This window comes from Clarias gariepinus, chromosome 3 (genome assembly GCF_024256425.1).
Source record: "Clarias gariepinus isolate MV-2021 ecotype Netherlands chromosome 3, CGAR_prim_01v2, whole genome shotgun sequence".
Lineage (NCBI taxonomy): Eukaryota > Metazoa > Chordata > Actinopteri > Siluriformes > Clariidae > Clarias > Clarias gariepinus.
In genome coordinates, this window is record NC_071102.1 from 14,345,442 (window position 1) to 14,361,466 (window position 16,025).

The following is a 16,025-nucleotide window of genomic DNA, read 5'->3' on the forward strand; positions in this document are numbered from 1 at the left end:
TGCATTTGTGGAGAATTTATGATATTGTTTGTCACACGTATACAATGACCACTTTTTGTTATAAATTCCTGCAACTGCCTCAAAGTTGCTGTAGGCCTCTTGCTAGCCTTTCTGACCAGTTTCCTCCTTGTTTTTTCAAGTTTTAAGTGTATTTGTCAATACACAATGTAAAACATGTCAACACACAGCCAACAATACAATTAAATGCTTTGGATGAGAAAGAGCCAGACAACTTGTATATATGTGTGTGTGTGTATGTGTGTTTTATATGGTCACACACTGATACATTAAAACACACATGATTAAGATTGTGTTGCACAATGTTGATAAATAATTTATGGTGTCCTAGTGTAGACATTCCATTAGTACAAGGACTTTAGTGTTTGGGGCTTTGTAAGAGCTATACTTGTGTAATTATGTTGTGTAATTTTACATCACTCAGCTATACACTCGAGTTAAAAATTCTAATAGCCTGGTGGTAGAAACTGTCCTTCAGTCTCTACGTGTGGACAGGCTCCTGTACCGCCTACCAGATGGCAGCAGAGTGAAAAGTCTGTGTGCAGGGTGGTTGTGGTGCTGGATGATGCAACATGCTTTCTGCAAGCATCATCTGTCATATATATCCTGTGGTACCACTGATGTACTGTGCCGTTTCCGCCACGCTTTTTCCGCCACGAGCTTTCTTTATCACAGTGTCAGTGTGTGTTGTCCATAAGAAGTCATTTTTTGATGTTGACGCAAAGGAATGATGATAGAATGGTCGTGTTGTCCGCAAACTTGTAGATGAAGTTTGACCTATGTTTAGCAGTGCAGTCATAAGTGAACAGAGAGCACAGGAGGGGGCTCAGAACACACCCCTGTGGTGCACCTGTACTAAGGGTTATTGATGATGAAGTGTGGTTACCACCCATGACCTGCTGGTCAGAAAGTCAAAAATCCAGTTGCAGGTGTTGAATGCAGGGCTGTAGACTACATAGAGCATTCTCACGTATTTGTTTCCTCTGTCCAGAGTGGCCCTCTTTGGCCTGTATGTGAACTGTATTGGGTCTAGATGGTCAGGGAGAGCAGAGCAAATATGTGTTTTGACTAGTCGCTCAAAGCACTTCATGATGACTGATGTTATTGCCACTGGGCGATAGCCATTGAGACAAGATATGTTCTGTTTTTGGAATAGGAACAATGCAATTCATCCAGTTTAGAGCAACATCCTAATACAGGGAGGGTATGTATTGGACCAAATACATTCCACTTCTTAATAATAGACTTTAATGTGCTTCTTGGCAGGGATAAAGCCTTTTGATTTTTTGTCTTCTAGTATTTATTGTTTTAAATTATAACATTTTCATTTAACATTCCATTTAAGTATTTGGCGGATGCTTTTATCTAGAGCTTTAAAGTTTTCGTCATTGGATAGACCTTTACACTGGGTGACGAGCTGTAATCAAAAGCGGAAGCACTAGATCAGTAATAGGGAAATCAAAGCATATGGCGAAGGTGACAGCATGGGAAAAAGTGGCAGACAGGATGTGAATTATGGCAAATCATAAATTTTCTGGAATACATGAGTAGCATTTCCATAAAAGAGAAACTTTAACTTTGAACCTTGTAGTCAATAGCACAAGACAATACCATTGCATTTTTCTCGGTATGATACCAAGTAATACAGTACTTAGGGTAGCATCCCAATACAGATACTTAAAGTCTTCTTATAGACACTAATATAATATCTCTGACTTCATCAGTTGCTTTTTAAAACCTTACCACCAGTATGAAAAACTATTAAATGTCAGACCCATAACAGAGATGGCACTGCCTAAAGAAAAGGCAGCAAAATGATTACTCCATTTACCATTCCCCCTTAGCAGACCCCGACCTCCACCGCCATTTATTAATGCACCTACAGGCACACCGCACACACTGTCAGGTGTCACTATGTCATACTAAGCCCTATATTCAAAATTATTAACGTAGTATTTCTTACTCTATGCTTGTATCTTTAACCAATTCCCCATAGCAGCCCATCTGACTACTAATGCACCTGCAGACACATCTTACACAAATGCACCATACAAGACATACTAAACCTTATTTTCAAAGTGTGATTAACGTACCGTTTTTTAATACTCTGTACTATACAAAGAATGTAAATTATTTATTTACATAAATGTAAACTTATGGTCACTCTAACAAAAGTAATAGTTTCAAATTACCAATGTCCTAAGATGTCCTAACCCTATATTTTACAGCTGTTTTATTTTGCCAATACACCAACAAATGAGCATCTCAGGTAGACTGGAAACAGTTTTTTTATTACAGAAAATTTTATATAAAAAAAAAAGCAAGAACAAAAACTGTTATAAAACACTGTGCAAAAGCAAAAGAGAAAGAGATAGAGGCATAGGGCCAGACAGTGAACAAGTAGGATATCCAAGATCAATTGGTAAAAGATTAAAATAGTTAAAATAACATAATATTATCACTAAATATCTGGATATTGTCTGCCTCTTGGAAATCAGTTGGATTCACAGTTTCACAGTTCCTGGTTTACAATTTTCACCTGTTTTTTCCAATTTAATGTCATAAGGCAAGGCAAGTTTATTTGTATAGCACATTTCATACACAGTGGTAATTCAAAGTGCTTTACATAAAAGAAAAGAAAATAAACATGAAATGAAATAAAAGATAATAGCAATAAGGCATTTTAACAAAAACTTTTACATTTCATTTAAAATAAAAATAAATGCAGTTTGCAACAAAACTTTAAACTAATGAAAATTTAATTAAAATAAATAAATAAAATAAAATAAAAGACTAATTAAAACTAATAAAAACATAATTTAAAATAAAAATAAAACAGTAATTTTTTTTTTTTTTTTTTTAAACATAAAATAGTACAGTCAGTTCGGACGTAGCACAGTGCTCATTGAATAAATGCACAGCTGAACAGATGAGTTTTGAGTCTAGATTTAAATGTGACTAATGTTTTAGCACATCTGATCTCCTCTGGAAGCTGGTTCCAGCTGCGGGCAGCATAATGGCTAAAGGCGGACTCCCCTTGTTTTGTGTGAACCCTTGGTATTTCTAACTGACTCAATCCTAATGATCTGAGCGGTCTGTTAGGGTTATATTTAGTGAACATATCTGTAATGTATTTAGGTCCTAGGCCATTAAGTGACTTAAAGACAAGTAAAAGTACTTTAAAATCTATCTTAAATGTTACAGGAAGCCAGTGTAAGGACCTGAGGACTGGTGTGATGTGCTCAGATTTTCTGGTTCTAGTCAGAATCCTGGCAGCAGCATTCTGGATGAGCTGCAGCTGTCTAATGGTCTTCTTGGGAAGGCCGGTGAGGAGACCATTACAATAATCCACCCTGCTGGTCCTAAAGGCATGGACTAGTTTCTCCAAGTCTTGATTTGAGACAAAACATCTAATTCTTGCAATGTTTTTAAGATGATAGTATGCTGATTTAGTTACTGCTTTGACATGACTACTGAAACTAAGGTCTGTCTCCAGAATCACCCCAAGATTCTTGACTTTATTTTTTGTTATCTGACCCCTAGAGTGATGGTATGCATTCACCTTCAGAACTTCATTTTTGTTTCCAAATGCAATGACTTCAGTTTTCTCCTTGTTTAATTGAAGGAAATTCTGGCACATCCAACTGTTAATTTCATCAATGCATTTGCAGAGGGAGTCTATGGGGCTAAAATCATTTGGAGATAAGGCTAGGTAAAGCTGGGTATCATCAGCATAGCTGTGATAGGCAATTTGGTTCTTTCTCATTATCTGACTTAGAGGGAGCATATATAGGCTAAACAGGAGCGGTGCAAGAATTGAGCCTTGTGGGACTCCGCATGTCATGGACGTCCACTTGGACTTGTGCTCTCCTATACTTACATAATAACCTCTCCCTTCTAAGTATGACCTGAACCATTTGAGTACCATCCCAGAAAGCCCGACCCAGTTTTCCAGTCTTTCTATTAGTATGTTATGATCGACAGTGTCAAACGCAGCGCTGAGATCTAGCAGTATCAACACTGATATTTTGCCGGAGTCAGAATTTAAACGAATATCATTTATTATCTTTAGGAGCTCTGTCTCTGTACTGTGATGCGCTCGGAAACCAGATTGAAAACTGTCTAGGTATTCATTTGAGTTTAAATGGTTGTTCACCTGATGAAAGACAACCTTTTCAATAATCTTACCTGTAAAAGGAAGATTTGATATTGGTCTGTAGTTATTTAAAACGGAGTTATCAAGATTATTCTTTTTTAGAAGTGGCTTAACAACTGCAGTTTTCAGAGAGTTTGGAAAAGTCCCAGAAAGAAGTGAGGTGTTCACCACTTCTAATAAATCAGTTTCAAAACAGTTTAACACACTTTTAAAAAAAGATGTAGGAAGTGTGTCAAGGTCGCAGGTTGACGATTTGAGGTGCTGTACTGTTTCTTTCAAGATTTTGCTATCAATTGCTTGAAAGACAGACATAGTAACTGTTTTGTGAGGTTGTGTTTCAGTTTTTCTAATCTCTGCACAACTTGAGGTGTTAATAGCCCTCCTAATATTACTGATTTTCTCAGAGAAAAAGAAAGCAAACTCATTGCATTTGCTGTCAGAGAGCATTTCAATAGGAATCTGACTTGGTGGGTTTGTCAGTCTCTCAACAGTAGCAAAAAGAGTGCGTGTGTTGTTTATATTGCTGTTTATAATGTTTGAGAGGAAGGTCTGTCTAGCTTTGGCTAGTTCCACACTGAAAGCACGAAGGCTGTCTTTATAGATGCTATAGTGGATTTCAAGTTTCGTCTTCCGCCACATCCGCTCAGCTTTTCGACATTGTCTTTTCATATTCTGAACTGCTGTTGATTTTCTCCATGGTGATTTCTGTCTGCCCGCCTTTCGGACCTTTTCTGGAGCAATATCGTCAATAACATTCTTAACTTTTGAGTTAAAGGAATCAAGGAGAACATCAACAGAGTCTGCAGAAATGCTTGGTGTTAAAGATATAGCCTTCATAAATAGTGCACTTGTGTTCTCATTAATGCATCTTTTTCTGATAGACACAGATCTAGATTCGGTGGTAACAGAGATCAATATATCAAAGAAAATACAGAAATGATCAGATAGTGCTACATCCTTTATAATAATGGATGAGATATTTAGACCCTTACTGATGAGTAAGTCTAGAGTGTGTCCACGATTATGTGTGGGCCCGTGCACATGCTGAATCAGGTCAAAAGTGTTTAAAACACTTATCATTTCTTTTGTAATATTGATTTCTACATTATCAATGTGAATATTAAAGTCCCCTGTTATGGCAAAACAGTCAAACTCTGAGGAAATCCTTGATAGCAGTTCTGTAAACTCTTCAATAAAGTCTGGAGAATATTTTGGAGGTCTGTAAATAATGATAAACAGAATGCGTGGGGCACCTTTCAGCAATATACCTAGATATTCAAAAGACAAATACTGACCAAATGACATTTGCTTGCATTGATAGACATCTTTAAATAGAGCAGCTACACCTCCGCCTCTCCTAGCAGTTCTGCAGACACTCATGAAAGTAAAGTTAGGAGGCGCTGTTTCATTTAGGACTGTTGCACTGCAGCTATCATCTAACCAAGTTTCATTAAAAAACATAAAATCCAATTTGTTCGTGGTAATCAAATCATTGATTAGAAATGATTTATTTTTTAGCGAGCGAATATTTAAAAATGCTACCTTGATGGCAGTACTTTTTGTCCCCACAGTAATCTTAGTTTGATGCATAATAGGTCGTAGATTAGATGGGTCAGCTGTACGGCTTAAGAAGGCCTTGGGCGTTCTATCACGTGATAGAACAGAGATAGAGAAAGCTACAGGCACACTGGGTTCCCGCTTGTTCTGTAAACATTTGTAAATGTTTCTGCTATCATAGTGGGGACCCGACACACATCACTGAGAGCTGCTATCTGTTTGTTTTATTTCACCTAGACCAGATGGAGGAGGGGGGTTCGAGCCTTGGCGCTGTGGCAGTGGTCGAAGAGCTCTCACAGGAGGAGGAGGACGAGCTGGGCCCATAGGCCTTGGTGGTTGTGGAGCCCGCTGTTTTTTAGTTGGCATCTGGGGGCTTGCAGCAAAAGAGTGGGAAAGTTTGGTCCCAGTGTACACCAGTTCCTCCATTTTCTGTGAGAAGCTTAGAAGTGGAGAAGCTGGAGAGAGGGATACTGTGTCTGGTGAGATGGGCTCTGGTTCTGGTGTTTCCCGTGGCTGTGGTATATTGTTTTGAATTTCCTGGCTGTTTTCCAGAAGGTTATCTTGAAGCTGTTGTATGTCACAGTCTGTCCGTGATGAGCTCTGTGGGCAGGACTGAGCCGGGATGTCCATGAGCAGTGGTTGTTTTGGCTGCGTGGTGTTATCAATGTCCTTGTGGGATTCTTTAACCCCATGATGACTGGATAACTGTCTGTGGTCACTCATACTTCTCCCAGGCGTACATGTGCCTTTCTCTGCTGAAGGATGATAGAGGGAGAAATAGATATTTTCCTTTAGCACCCTTGCACCGAGTTTGTTTGGGTGGAGACCATCCAGTTTAAACAGTTGTCTATGGCCCCAGAAAAGATTAAAGTTGTCAATGAAGTTGACTCCTTTTGAATTGCAGGTTCTTTGTAGCCATGTGTTCAGCCCAAGTAACCGTGAGAACATGTTAGTTCCCCTTGCTGGGAGTGGTCCACTGATGAAAGACTGAACTTTAAGTCTTTGAAGTGTTTCAAAGAGTTCACTGAAATCCTTCTTTAGGAGTTCCGACTGCTCTTTCCGAATATCATTTTTCCCCGCGTGGATAATGATTCTGTTTGCAGTCTTGTGCTCCGTCAGAATGTTCCGAAGTTCCCTGTTCACATCAGAGACGGTTGCTTGAGGAAAGCAGCATGATGTTGTTGTTCTGCTGCTAATGTTTCTGATAGTTGAGTCCCCGATTATCAGAGTCGTAACCTCGGTTTCGCTCTGAGCTAAATGCCGCTGTCTGCTCGACTTTGAGCGCCTGTTGGTAGGGACATTAGTTGCTGGCTGATCTAATCCATACTCAGTCACATTTTCCTCACCCACATTCATTAACACTTTAAATCTGTTTTCAAGAAGAATAGGGGGTGGCAAAATACCAGTGTTTGCAAGTCTTTTTATAGCCATATCTGGGGAAGAGGATGCTATTGCAGCAATGTGAGATACTTGTGACAATCTGATGTCTCGAGTGCCTTTGGGTCTCGCTCCCTGTTTGTGCCACTGATGAATCTGTCGATCAGTTTCGACATGTTCCTTTACACTTGGTATAAACTGTTGAGAACTGCTAGATTTACGAGACTCACCAGTTGTATGCTGAGGTGGTCCATGATGACGATCTGCTGATTGTTCTGCCTGTTTTGGAAGTCCAGCAAGTAACTTTGTTTCAAGAACTGCAATCCTTTGTAAAAGTGTTTGGCAGGTCCTGCAGCAGGTAGATTCCACAAAAGGCATTTTCTTTCTCGTCTGTTTGAAGTAGGCAGCTGTGTTTTCTCATCTCTGGAATGTAAGCTGCTAGCAGTGGGAGAAAGAAGTCCCCTTTCCGTCCAATCACAAAAAGTTTTTAATTTTAGTGTTTGTGCCAAAAATGTTTTGTTTGAGCACTGTGCTGATCTGCTGAAGTAGAAATTTTAATCTTTAATTAAAATTTTAATTTTAATCTACTTTTTAAATTATATACCGTAGCATGGAGTAGTTTGTGGAGTAGTTTGTCTTAGTTCAGTGGTTCTCAAACATTTTCTGTCATTCCCCACTTAAGGGGGTGGGCGACTTTTCAAGCCCCACTTGTCAACAAAATGATAACAAAATCAACCAAGTTTACTATTTATTAAATTATATAAATTTCTTAACCAATAAGATCAAATAACACCAAGTTAAAATACACAAAACAGATAAAATACACAACATTTATTTTCTGTGCACTCTCGACTCTGCCTGTACGCTCAACATTGTCCAGTGTTACAAAACTGCCACAAAACTAGCCAATCACAGACTTCCACACACTACTTCTGATTGGCTGTTCCTTCTCCATCAGCTGGCAATATCGACTGCATAACAGAAGCGTTGTAAATAAAGGTTTATAAGTAAAGTGACTGAGTTGCCCAATTTGACTTTTAGTCGATGTAGTCTAACAATAATCCAAAATATATGGATAATTAGATAAGTAAATAAAAACACACAATGGACAAACATATACTATACTAATACTTATATTAATAAGTATATACTAATACTTCATTGAATAAAAAAACTAATATTTGTTTATAATATTTATAAATAAATACAACTTTATTTACAATGTTTCCTTTATATATTTATTTTCTTTTGATTTTGTAAAGCTGCTTTGAGAAAATGAGCATTTTAATAGCACTATAGTATGCGTTATGCGGTCGATATTGCGAGTTGATAGAGAAGGAATAGCCAATCAGAAGTAGCGTGTGGAAGTCTGTGATAGGCTAGTGTCGTAACACTGGACAAAGTTGAGCGAGTGTACAGGCAGAGTCGAGCACGCACAGAAAATAAATGTACAGAGAACATGTTAAGCAAGCAGGGGAGACACTGCACGCGCAGAATCGAGCTGTTGAGTGCATGGAGTGCTTTGTCTGCTCTCAAAATGTCAAACCGCACGCTCAGAATTGTGGCAGGAATATAACACCATAAAACATTAGCATACACATTAAAATAAATGAAATTACATATAATACCGAATGTTTCCTTATTTATTGTTCCTCTGCAATTAACATGCCGACGTTAAACCATGGTTGTTGCACTATGGTTCCACTTTTTCTCTGATGTTATTTTAATTTACTTGTATTAATGATCCATTCATTTGCGTGTGATTGTTTAGTTTCGAGTGTACGATCTTTATTGTCAATAAAGAAAAGCATGAATTAGAATATGTACTTTCCTATTAGTTTCCACTAATTCCCTCCCGTTCATTGTGCCCCACCTGTCATGTCTGTATTCCCCACTAGTGGGGTGCGCCCCACACTTTGAGAACTACGGTCTTAGTTTATTGTCATTCATGGTACAGTAATATTACAATTTGTTTTCACAGTATCCTTGCATTGCACATGTCTAATTTCGATGTTGTTATCCCAAGTATTTTCATGTTGTTTTCTCTGTTTTTTTTTTCTTAATGATTTTTTGGGTGATGGTCCTGTGATTTCCAGTATTTGAGTTCCCATTAAGTAAAGCCATATTACTCATTTTTGACGCCACTTGACTGGCTTATTCAATTATAAAATTGTTAGTTCTGAATTTTTTGGTCATATTAGCACGATTTGGTCTGTTGGATCAACAAGAGTCTATCCTTCAAAGAAAACCCATGACAGTGAGGCTAGCAGTAGGTAATGACAGCTGTGCAGCCACTAGCGGCAGCACCAGAAACATTTAAAAGCCAATAAATCACCAATATTCATTTAAAGACACGCATTGTTAAAAAAAAAAAAAGAATTAGGAAACTTAACAAAAGTACATACAGTATACTTTATTTACTGGCAAGATCATAATTTGTTTATCATAAAGACTAACAGAAATCCTAATATGTATTAAAAAATAACTGTCTTAGCCAATGAATAGTAAAAAATCGTATTTCATCAATATGTATTAATCAGTATACTTACTATTACTACTAACTAACTAAACTATTTTTTTTCTAATTCAAGCAAATTGCAGCTTACATGCAGATTATATGTGATTATGATGGATTTCAGAAATCTTCAATGCATAAGAAACAGATATAATTTTCACAGACAGTCACTGCATGGAATCTTCAGATCAGAAATGCAGCCTGCAACTCTGAAACTAAATATCAAAACAACACAGTCACATTTACAGTAGACATATTAAACATAACCCATATTAAAAAATCTCACAATATTATACTTACTAAGGAACTTCTCTGCAGTAGTAAGCAATCTTTTCATTCAAACTGCTTTTTAGATTGTTAAATGATGGATTTTTGCATGTAGTCCTGTTAACATTAAGTAAGATAAATTTAGCAGAAGGGCATTATTCTCATAGCTCTAATCCTTACCAGGGTTACTGGTATAGCAATAATATTGCATATGTGGGGACTAGCAGGCCACCTCAAAGGAAGCCGATTAAACTTAAACGTTTAAAAGCAACTAAAGAAAGAAATGGTTACACGTCTCCAACTTAGAGAGTGCAAATCTGCAAAGCAACTTGCTTGCACAAGAGAGAAACAGTTTCATATATTTTCTCAAATGGTGTAGATCAGCACAAATCCCTTGAATAGAAAAGTTTCACAATCCTCTGGTAGTTGCTGACCCCCCCGTAATGCGTTTTCTGCTGGGCCCCAGAACAGAAAACATACAAAGCGTTATGGACATGTACCATGTTAATCAGTTAAAGTATGCCAGTAGGGCAAATATAAAATTATATGTGTGTGCGTATAGAATGTATGATGTCTTTGTATGTTGTGTTTAACATGTTTTTCACAAACTTAAGGAGTGTAATTAACAGCTATAACCTTTGCTATAGATAAAGGTATGAGTGGGTATGCAAGACATGGGATGTTTGGTATCAAATGAAGGCTCTGTATATTCAATAAAACATTACATAACATATTAATGTGCATGAAATCCTAGTCATATGTACCAGACTCTTGTTAATACACTTTGGCTAAATTACTAAAACTTCACTGAGATGGCCTCCCACGTGACAGACCAAACCATAGGTTAAATGTATACAGTAAATCAGATTCAAGGCTAAAGCAGGTCAACTAAGAAACTGTCCATTAAAATTTGAAGACGCGTGTAGAAGCGTTTCAATTTATGTATAGTTGTCAACCCTAATGCTAAGTAAACTAATACCTTCATTGTTATTGCTTTCTTTCGCCCGGAGGAAAATTTAAATAACAATTACTGTTCTGGTACTGAGAAATCCCCATTTCAAAACCCCTTTATTTATTATTTTAAACTTTATAAAAAAAACAAAAGGGGGAGAAGAAACTTGGTATTGAACTCACTCTGCCAGAAATGCGGATTCTGTTTTGGTTTCCTCAACTCAACGTTAGCTATAACCTTTCTTTACGAAAAGGGGGCGACTTTCACTTGTAGGAAAGTGGAAGCTTACCATTAGTACTCTATCCATTGCTCTGTGCGTTGTTCTTCTTTTCTGCCTCTGTTCTCTAGCTGTGCTAACTCTGTGTTCACTAGCTTTTCCCACAGAGACTCCCAGTTAATAGCATGCCTACCAGAAGACCACAGTCACAGAGAACCACGCTTAGCAGCAGCTTACACTTGCACATCTGTTTGCTGTGTTCATTATTATTATTTTTTTCTTATTTTTCCTGTTTTGTTTCTTCCTCTCAAATCTGTGTCAGTTGTGGTTCTAGATCCCATCAAACATGTCTCATACCACAGACCATGTCAGTGGCAAGAGAAGAAGTGTTGCAACTGACTGCCTTCTACCTAAGAAAACTAAAGCACCAGGTAGAGCACAACAAAGTGGAAATCACCAGGCTGCAAAAAACCCTGGCAACTACTACACATGAAAGGGAACAAGACAAGGCAGACTATGCTGATCTCTCCGACAGGCTGCAGTATGCAGAACAGCTACTAGAAAAGGCCATGGCTGACTCCAGGAAGAAAAACGGCAGGATTAAAGCCCTCGAAACTCACTTGGACCAGGCAAGGAATGAGATCAGCTGCCTCATGCGACAGCTGGACCATATTAAAGAAGATTTCTACAGCGTCTCAGAGGAACTGAAGCCCACCTGTGAATGGAGCCACGAAATCCATCAAGAAAACAACGTGCACCCATCTCACCCTGCTGAGCAGGACCAGGTCCCCTGTTCTTGGACCGACATGTAGTGGAAGACGTGATGAGATGGGGTTGACGCATACCCCAAAGAGCTCTACCTCACAGCAAAACCCTGGGAACCTGCTCCCCCCAGCCACAGATTGTCGAACGCCGTAGATCTCAAAGACCTCCCCTCTCCACCTGGCCTTCCCTCTGATCGTGGGGCTGGACTTCTTAAAAGCCACAGGAGCCACCTTGGATGTCGCACGCGGGGAGTACGGGCTAAAAACAGAGAAGGGAGTCTCTTATCATCCCTTCATAACGACACACTCATCTCCCGGCGACAGCCAATCTGTATCTCGCCTTACCTGTGACTCCTGATGATCTACTATGCGCAGAGAAAAACACAAAAAGTGTGACATCCTGGGACACCGACAATGAAGAGGAGCTGCTGAAACTAATGGCCGCTTGGCCCCGCACCATCTCCAACATCTTAGGCAAAACAGCATTAGAGAGACACAAAATCACTTTATCTGATGACACCCCAATTAGGTCCAAAGCATACAGAGTATCACCCTTAAAGAAGAAAATAATAGAAGATCAAGTCGACCAGATGCTGAAGGACAACATCATCGAACCTTCATGTTCGTCATGGTCGTCACCTGTTGTTTTAGTACCTAAACCGGATAGGAGTTACCGTTTCTGTGTAGATTTTAGAAAGTTGAACAGCAAAACCAAACCTGATGCATATTAAATGCCTTTAATACACAACATCATTGAATCACTGGATGGCGCCTCCTGGTTCTTAACATTGGATCTGCTATCTGGTTAATGGCAGGTGGAGTTGGAGAGAGACAGCTGTGAAAAGACCGCCTTCATCACTACCAAAGGTCTGTTTCAATTCTGGTCCATGCCCTACGGACTCAGAAATGCAGCTGCAACGTTCCAACGACTAATGGAGAAAGTTTTGGCGGATCTAACGGGGAAATATTGCTTTGTTTATATAGATGACATCATTATTTATTCACAATCACTAGAACAACATAGGATGCATCTCAACGCAGTATTTTCCAGACACACCCAAGCCAATCTCTCCCTCAACATGAAGAAGTGTCATTTCTTCAAAAGGCAGCTGAAGTTCCTTGGTCATGTCATCTCTGAAGAAGGTGTGCAGTTAGACCCGGAGAAAACAAAGGTGGTGGCAGAATATCCTCCTCCTCAAGACTTAAAATCTCTTCAACGTTTTCTGGGTCTCGCCGGCTGGTATTACAAGTTCGTTCCCCACTTTGCAGACATAACAGCTCCATTAAATAATTTAAAAAGGAAGGGAGTAAAATGGGAGTGGACCGAAGAATGCCAGAACAGCATGGATGTCAAACACGCACTTCAAAACCCACCAGTACTAATACAACCGAACCTAAATCTGCCATTCCAATTACACACCGACGCCAGCGAAGAGGGCTTGAGAGCCATCCTCACCCAAACTTCAGCAGAAGGAGAACGAGCAGTAGCTTACGCATCGCGAATGTTGAGAGGAGCTGAGCAGAATTACTCCACATCAGAAAAGGAGTGTTTGGCCATGGTCTGGGCTGTAGAAAAATGGAGGCACTATCTAGAAGGTCGCGCTTTTGAGGTCTTTACCGACCATGCCGCCCTGTCATGGGCCTTCAACTGCCCGAAAACCAGCTCTCGTCTCACCCGATGGACGTTACGCCTACAACAGTTCATTTTTACAGTACATCATAGAAAAGGCTGTTTAAACCTGGGACCAGATGCGCTATCCCGGGCGCCCCCGCCGTTAAAAGTGGGCATCGCTCCATGTCTCGCCATCACGACCACTAAATGTTCATCCGACTTACCAAACGACCTGTGCGAGATAACTCAAGCCCAACATAAGGACCCTACCATCACGAAGCTGCTCTCTAAAGACCAGCCACGAAGCACACGAGATCAGAGGGTCTCTTTCGAACGTCACCAAGGGGCGTTATATCGCCGGGTACCAGTAAGACACAGAGAAAAATTTCAGCTAGTTGTCCCCCAATCATTAATAAGAAACATTTTACACTACTATCATGACAATCCCTTGGGAGGACACCTGGGGCAACTAAAAACCCTGCTGAGGTTACTAGATGTGGCATGGTGGCCTACGGTGCGGAAAGACGTCTGGCACTATGTGAGAACTTGCAGCGTATGTCAACAGTATAAAACAGAAAACACTAGACCTAGTGGGCTACTACAGAGCACGAAGGTTCCAGAGCCAGGACACACCGTGGGATTGGACATCATGGGTCCTTTTCCCTGAAGTAAAAGGCAAAATGAATATCTGCTGGTGGTGGTAGATTATTTCACCAAATGGGTGGAGATGTTTTTCCTCAGGGATGTAAAGACACCAAAACTGGTGAAAGTGCTAAGAGAGGAAATCTTTACTAGATGGGGTGTTCCCAAATATCTAGTATTCGATCGAGGACCCCAGTTTACGTCTCAACTGCTGGCACACCTCTGCCAAACCTGGGGGAGCGTCCAAAAGCTAACTACGAGCTACCACCCACAAACGAACCTGACAGAACGAGTTAACCGAACTCTGAAGACAATGATCGCTTCTTACGTCGGGGACCATCACCAAAACTGGGACCAATGGTTACCAGAGCTCAGGTTCGCCATCAATACAACCCAACAGGAAACTACTGGAAAGACACCTGCAGAACTCACACTGGGTCGGCAACTAAAAGGGCCACTCGAAAGGCTCATGAATCACCCTCCAACACCTGATCACACAGCCTACTCATTACTGGACAGACAATGACTTATCATGGAGGAGGTGAAACAAAGAGTAAAATAACAACAATCCAAACAAGCTAGATACTACAATGCCCGGAGAAAAGATGCGCACTTTCAACCGGGAGATCTAGTTTGGATAAAAACTCACCCACTTTCCTCCGCAGTGAAAAGATTTTCTGCCAAGCTAGCGCCCAAGTGGGAGGAACCAGCAGAAATAAAAACCAAAAAAGGACCAATTAACTACACAGTGTCTTGGGGCAATCCACAAAAAACTGATATAGTGAACGTGGTTAATCTGAAGCACTTTTACGGACGTTCTCCTCAGACGCCGGAGGCTTGGGGGGGGGGTCTATGTAGCGCAGCCACATAAAGGGGCATTTTAAATAACAGGGAAATGGATTAAGGAGCTAATGCTGTGCACAGAAACATGCCCTATCTGGTTTTACTTGTTCCCATAGACGGTGTTGGTCACGGGGTTAAGCTCTCGCAAGCATGCGCGATCGCAGCGCGAGAGGACCCAGAAGCGGCGTCGGGTCACGTGTGCGGGTATAAAGCCGGAACCGGCAAGAGATTTTTCACAGCGCGCTGCTTTTTTCTGAAAGAGAGTTTGTTGGATGGTTCTAAAGGAGTACTTTTCCCTGGTCGGATTATTCCTCGTCGACACTTACAATTCACCTCTCGTTCCGTTGCTCGAGCTCCCGGATTTGTCATCTATACCAGTGAGCCCGAGCCAATCTCTCCCGTGCATCATTTCACAAGCTGCAATAACATTGACTCTGGACAATCATACACGCACTCACACACTCGCATACATCGCACACATTGTTTATATTTGTATATATTTTGTATATATTGGTTTTGGTGCACCTTGTTTGTTTGTTTGTTTGTTGGTTTGTTTTGTTTAATACACTTTGGTTTGGTTTATACAGAGTTATTGTGTCGCGTCTTTACTTGTCCTGTCTTGATTGCGCAATACCGGAAGTGTTGTTTAAAAACCCGTATTTTGATTTTTGATCCCGTAGCAAAGTAACTAGTGGTTTAATTAAATCCAAGCGTTACACGTTGTATAGGATGACATACGGTTTCGTTGTTAAGTGTACTTCTGTAACTGGTATTAAGTGTGGATTTTGGCAGGCAGCAGCTCTCTCCTCTGCACTACAAACCGCACCGACCCATGCTGTGAACAACAGTTAGTGTACAGTAATTAACAATTTTTAAAACACCTGTGTAAATGTGATACATGTAGTTAAATATTAGAGTGCTGTTACTGTCGATTATCACCACTCGTTGAATGCTTCTCATCAAATCTGAATTCTTGCTCAGAAATATCTTATAATATATGTTAGGGTTTTTTAATACATATTTTTGAGTTGCTGTAATTTCTAAAACTCTACAAATTATTGCAAACCAGTAATTTGACCCTACTAAAATGTATTAGAATTTTTTC

The 16,025-nt window shown here is 40.0% G+C and overlaps 1 protein-coding gene across 1 annotated transcript in view; it reads right to left on the reverse strand.

The window, feature by feature from the left end:
* Nucleotides 1-9,688: 9,688 nt before the first annotated feature.
* LOC128519672 (ADP-ribosyl cyclase/cyclic ADP-ribose hydrolase 1-like) overlaps nucleotides 9,689-16,025 on the reverse strand; it is a 44,135-nt gene continuing 37,798 nt past the window's right edge. Inside the window, exons 9-10 of the mRNA XM_053493490.1 lie at nucleotides 9,924-10,007; nucleotides 9,689-9,838 (exon numbers count right to left, since the gene is read on the reverse strand). Of these exons, the coding sequence (XP_053349465.1) occupies nucleotides 9,781-9,838; nucleotides 9,924-10,007 (142 nt within the window). The 3' untranslated portion in view covers nucleotides 9,689-9,780. The remainder of the gene's footprint in view (nucleotides 9,839-9,923; nucleotides 10,008-16,025) is intronic.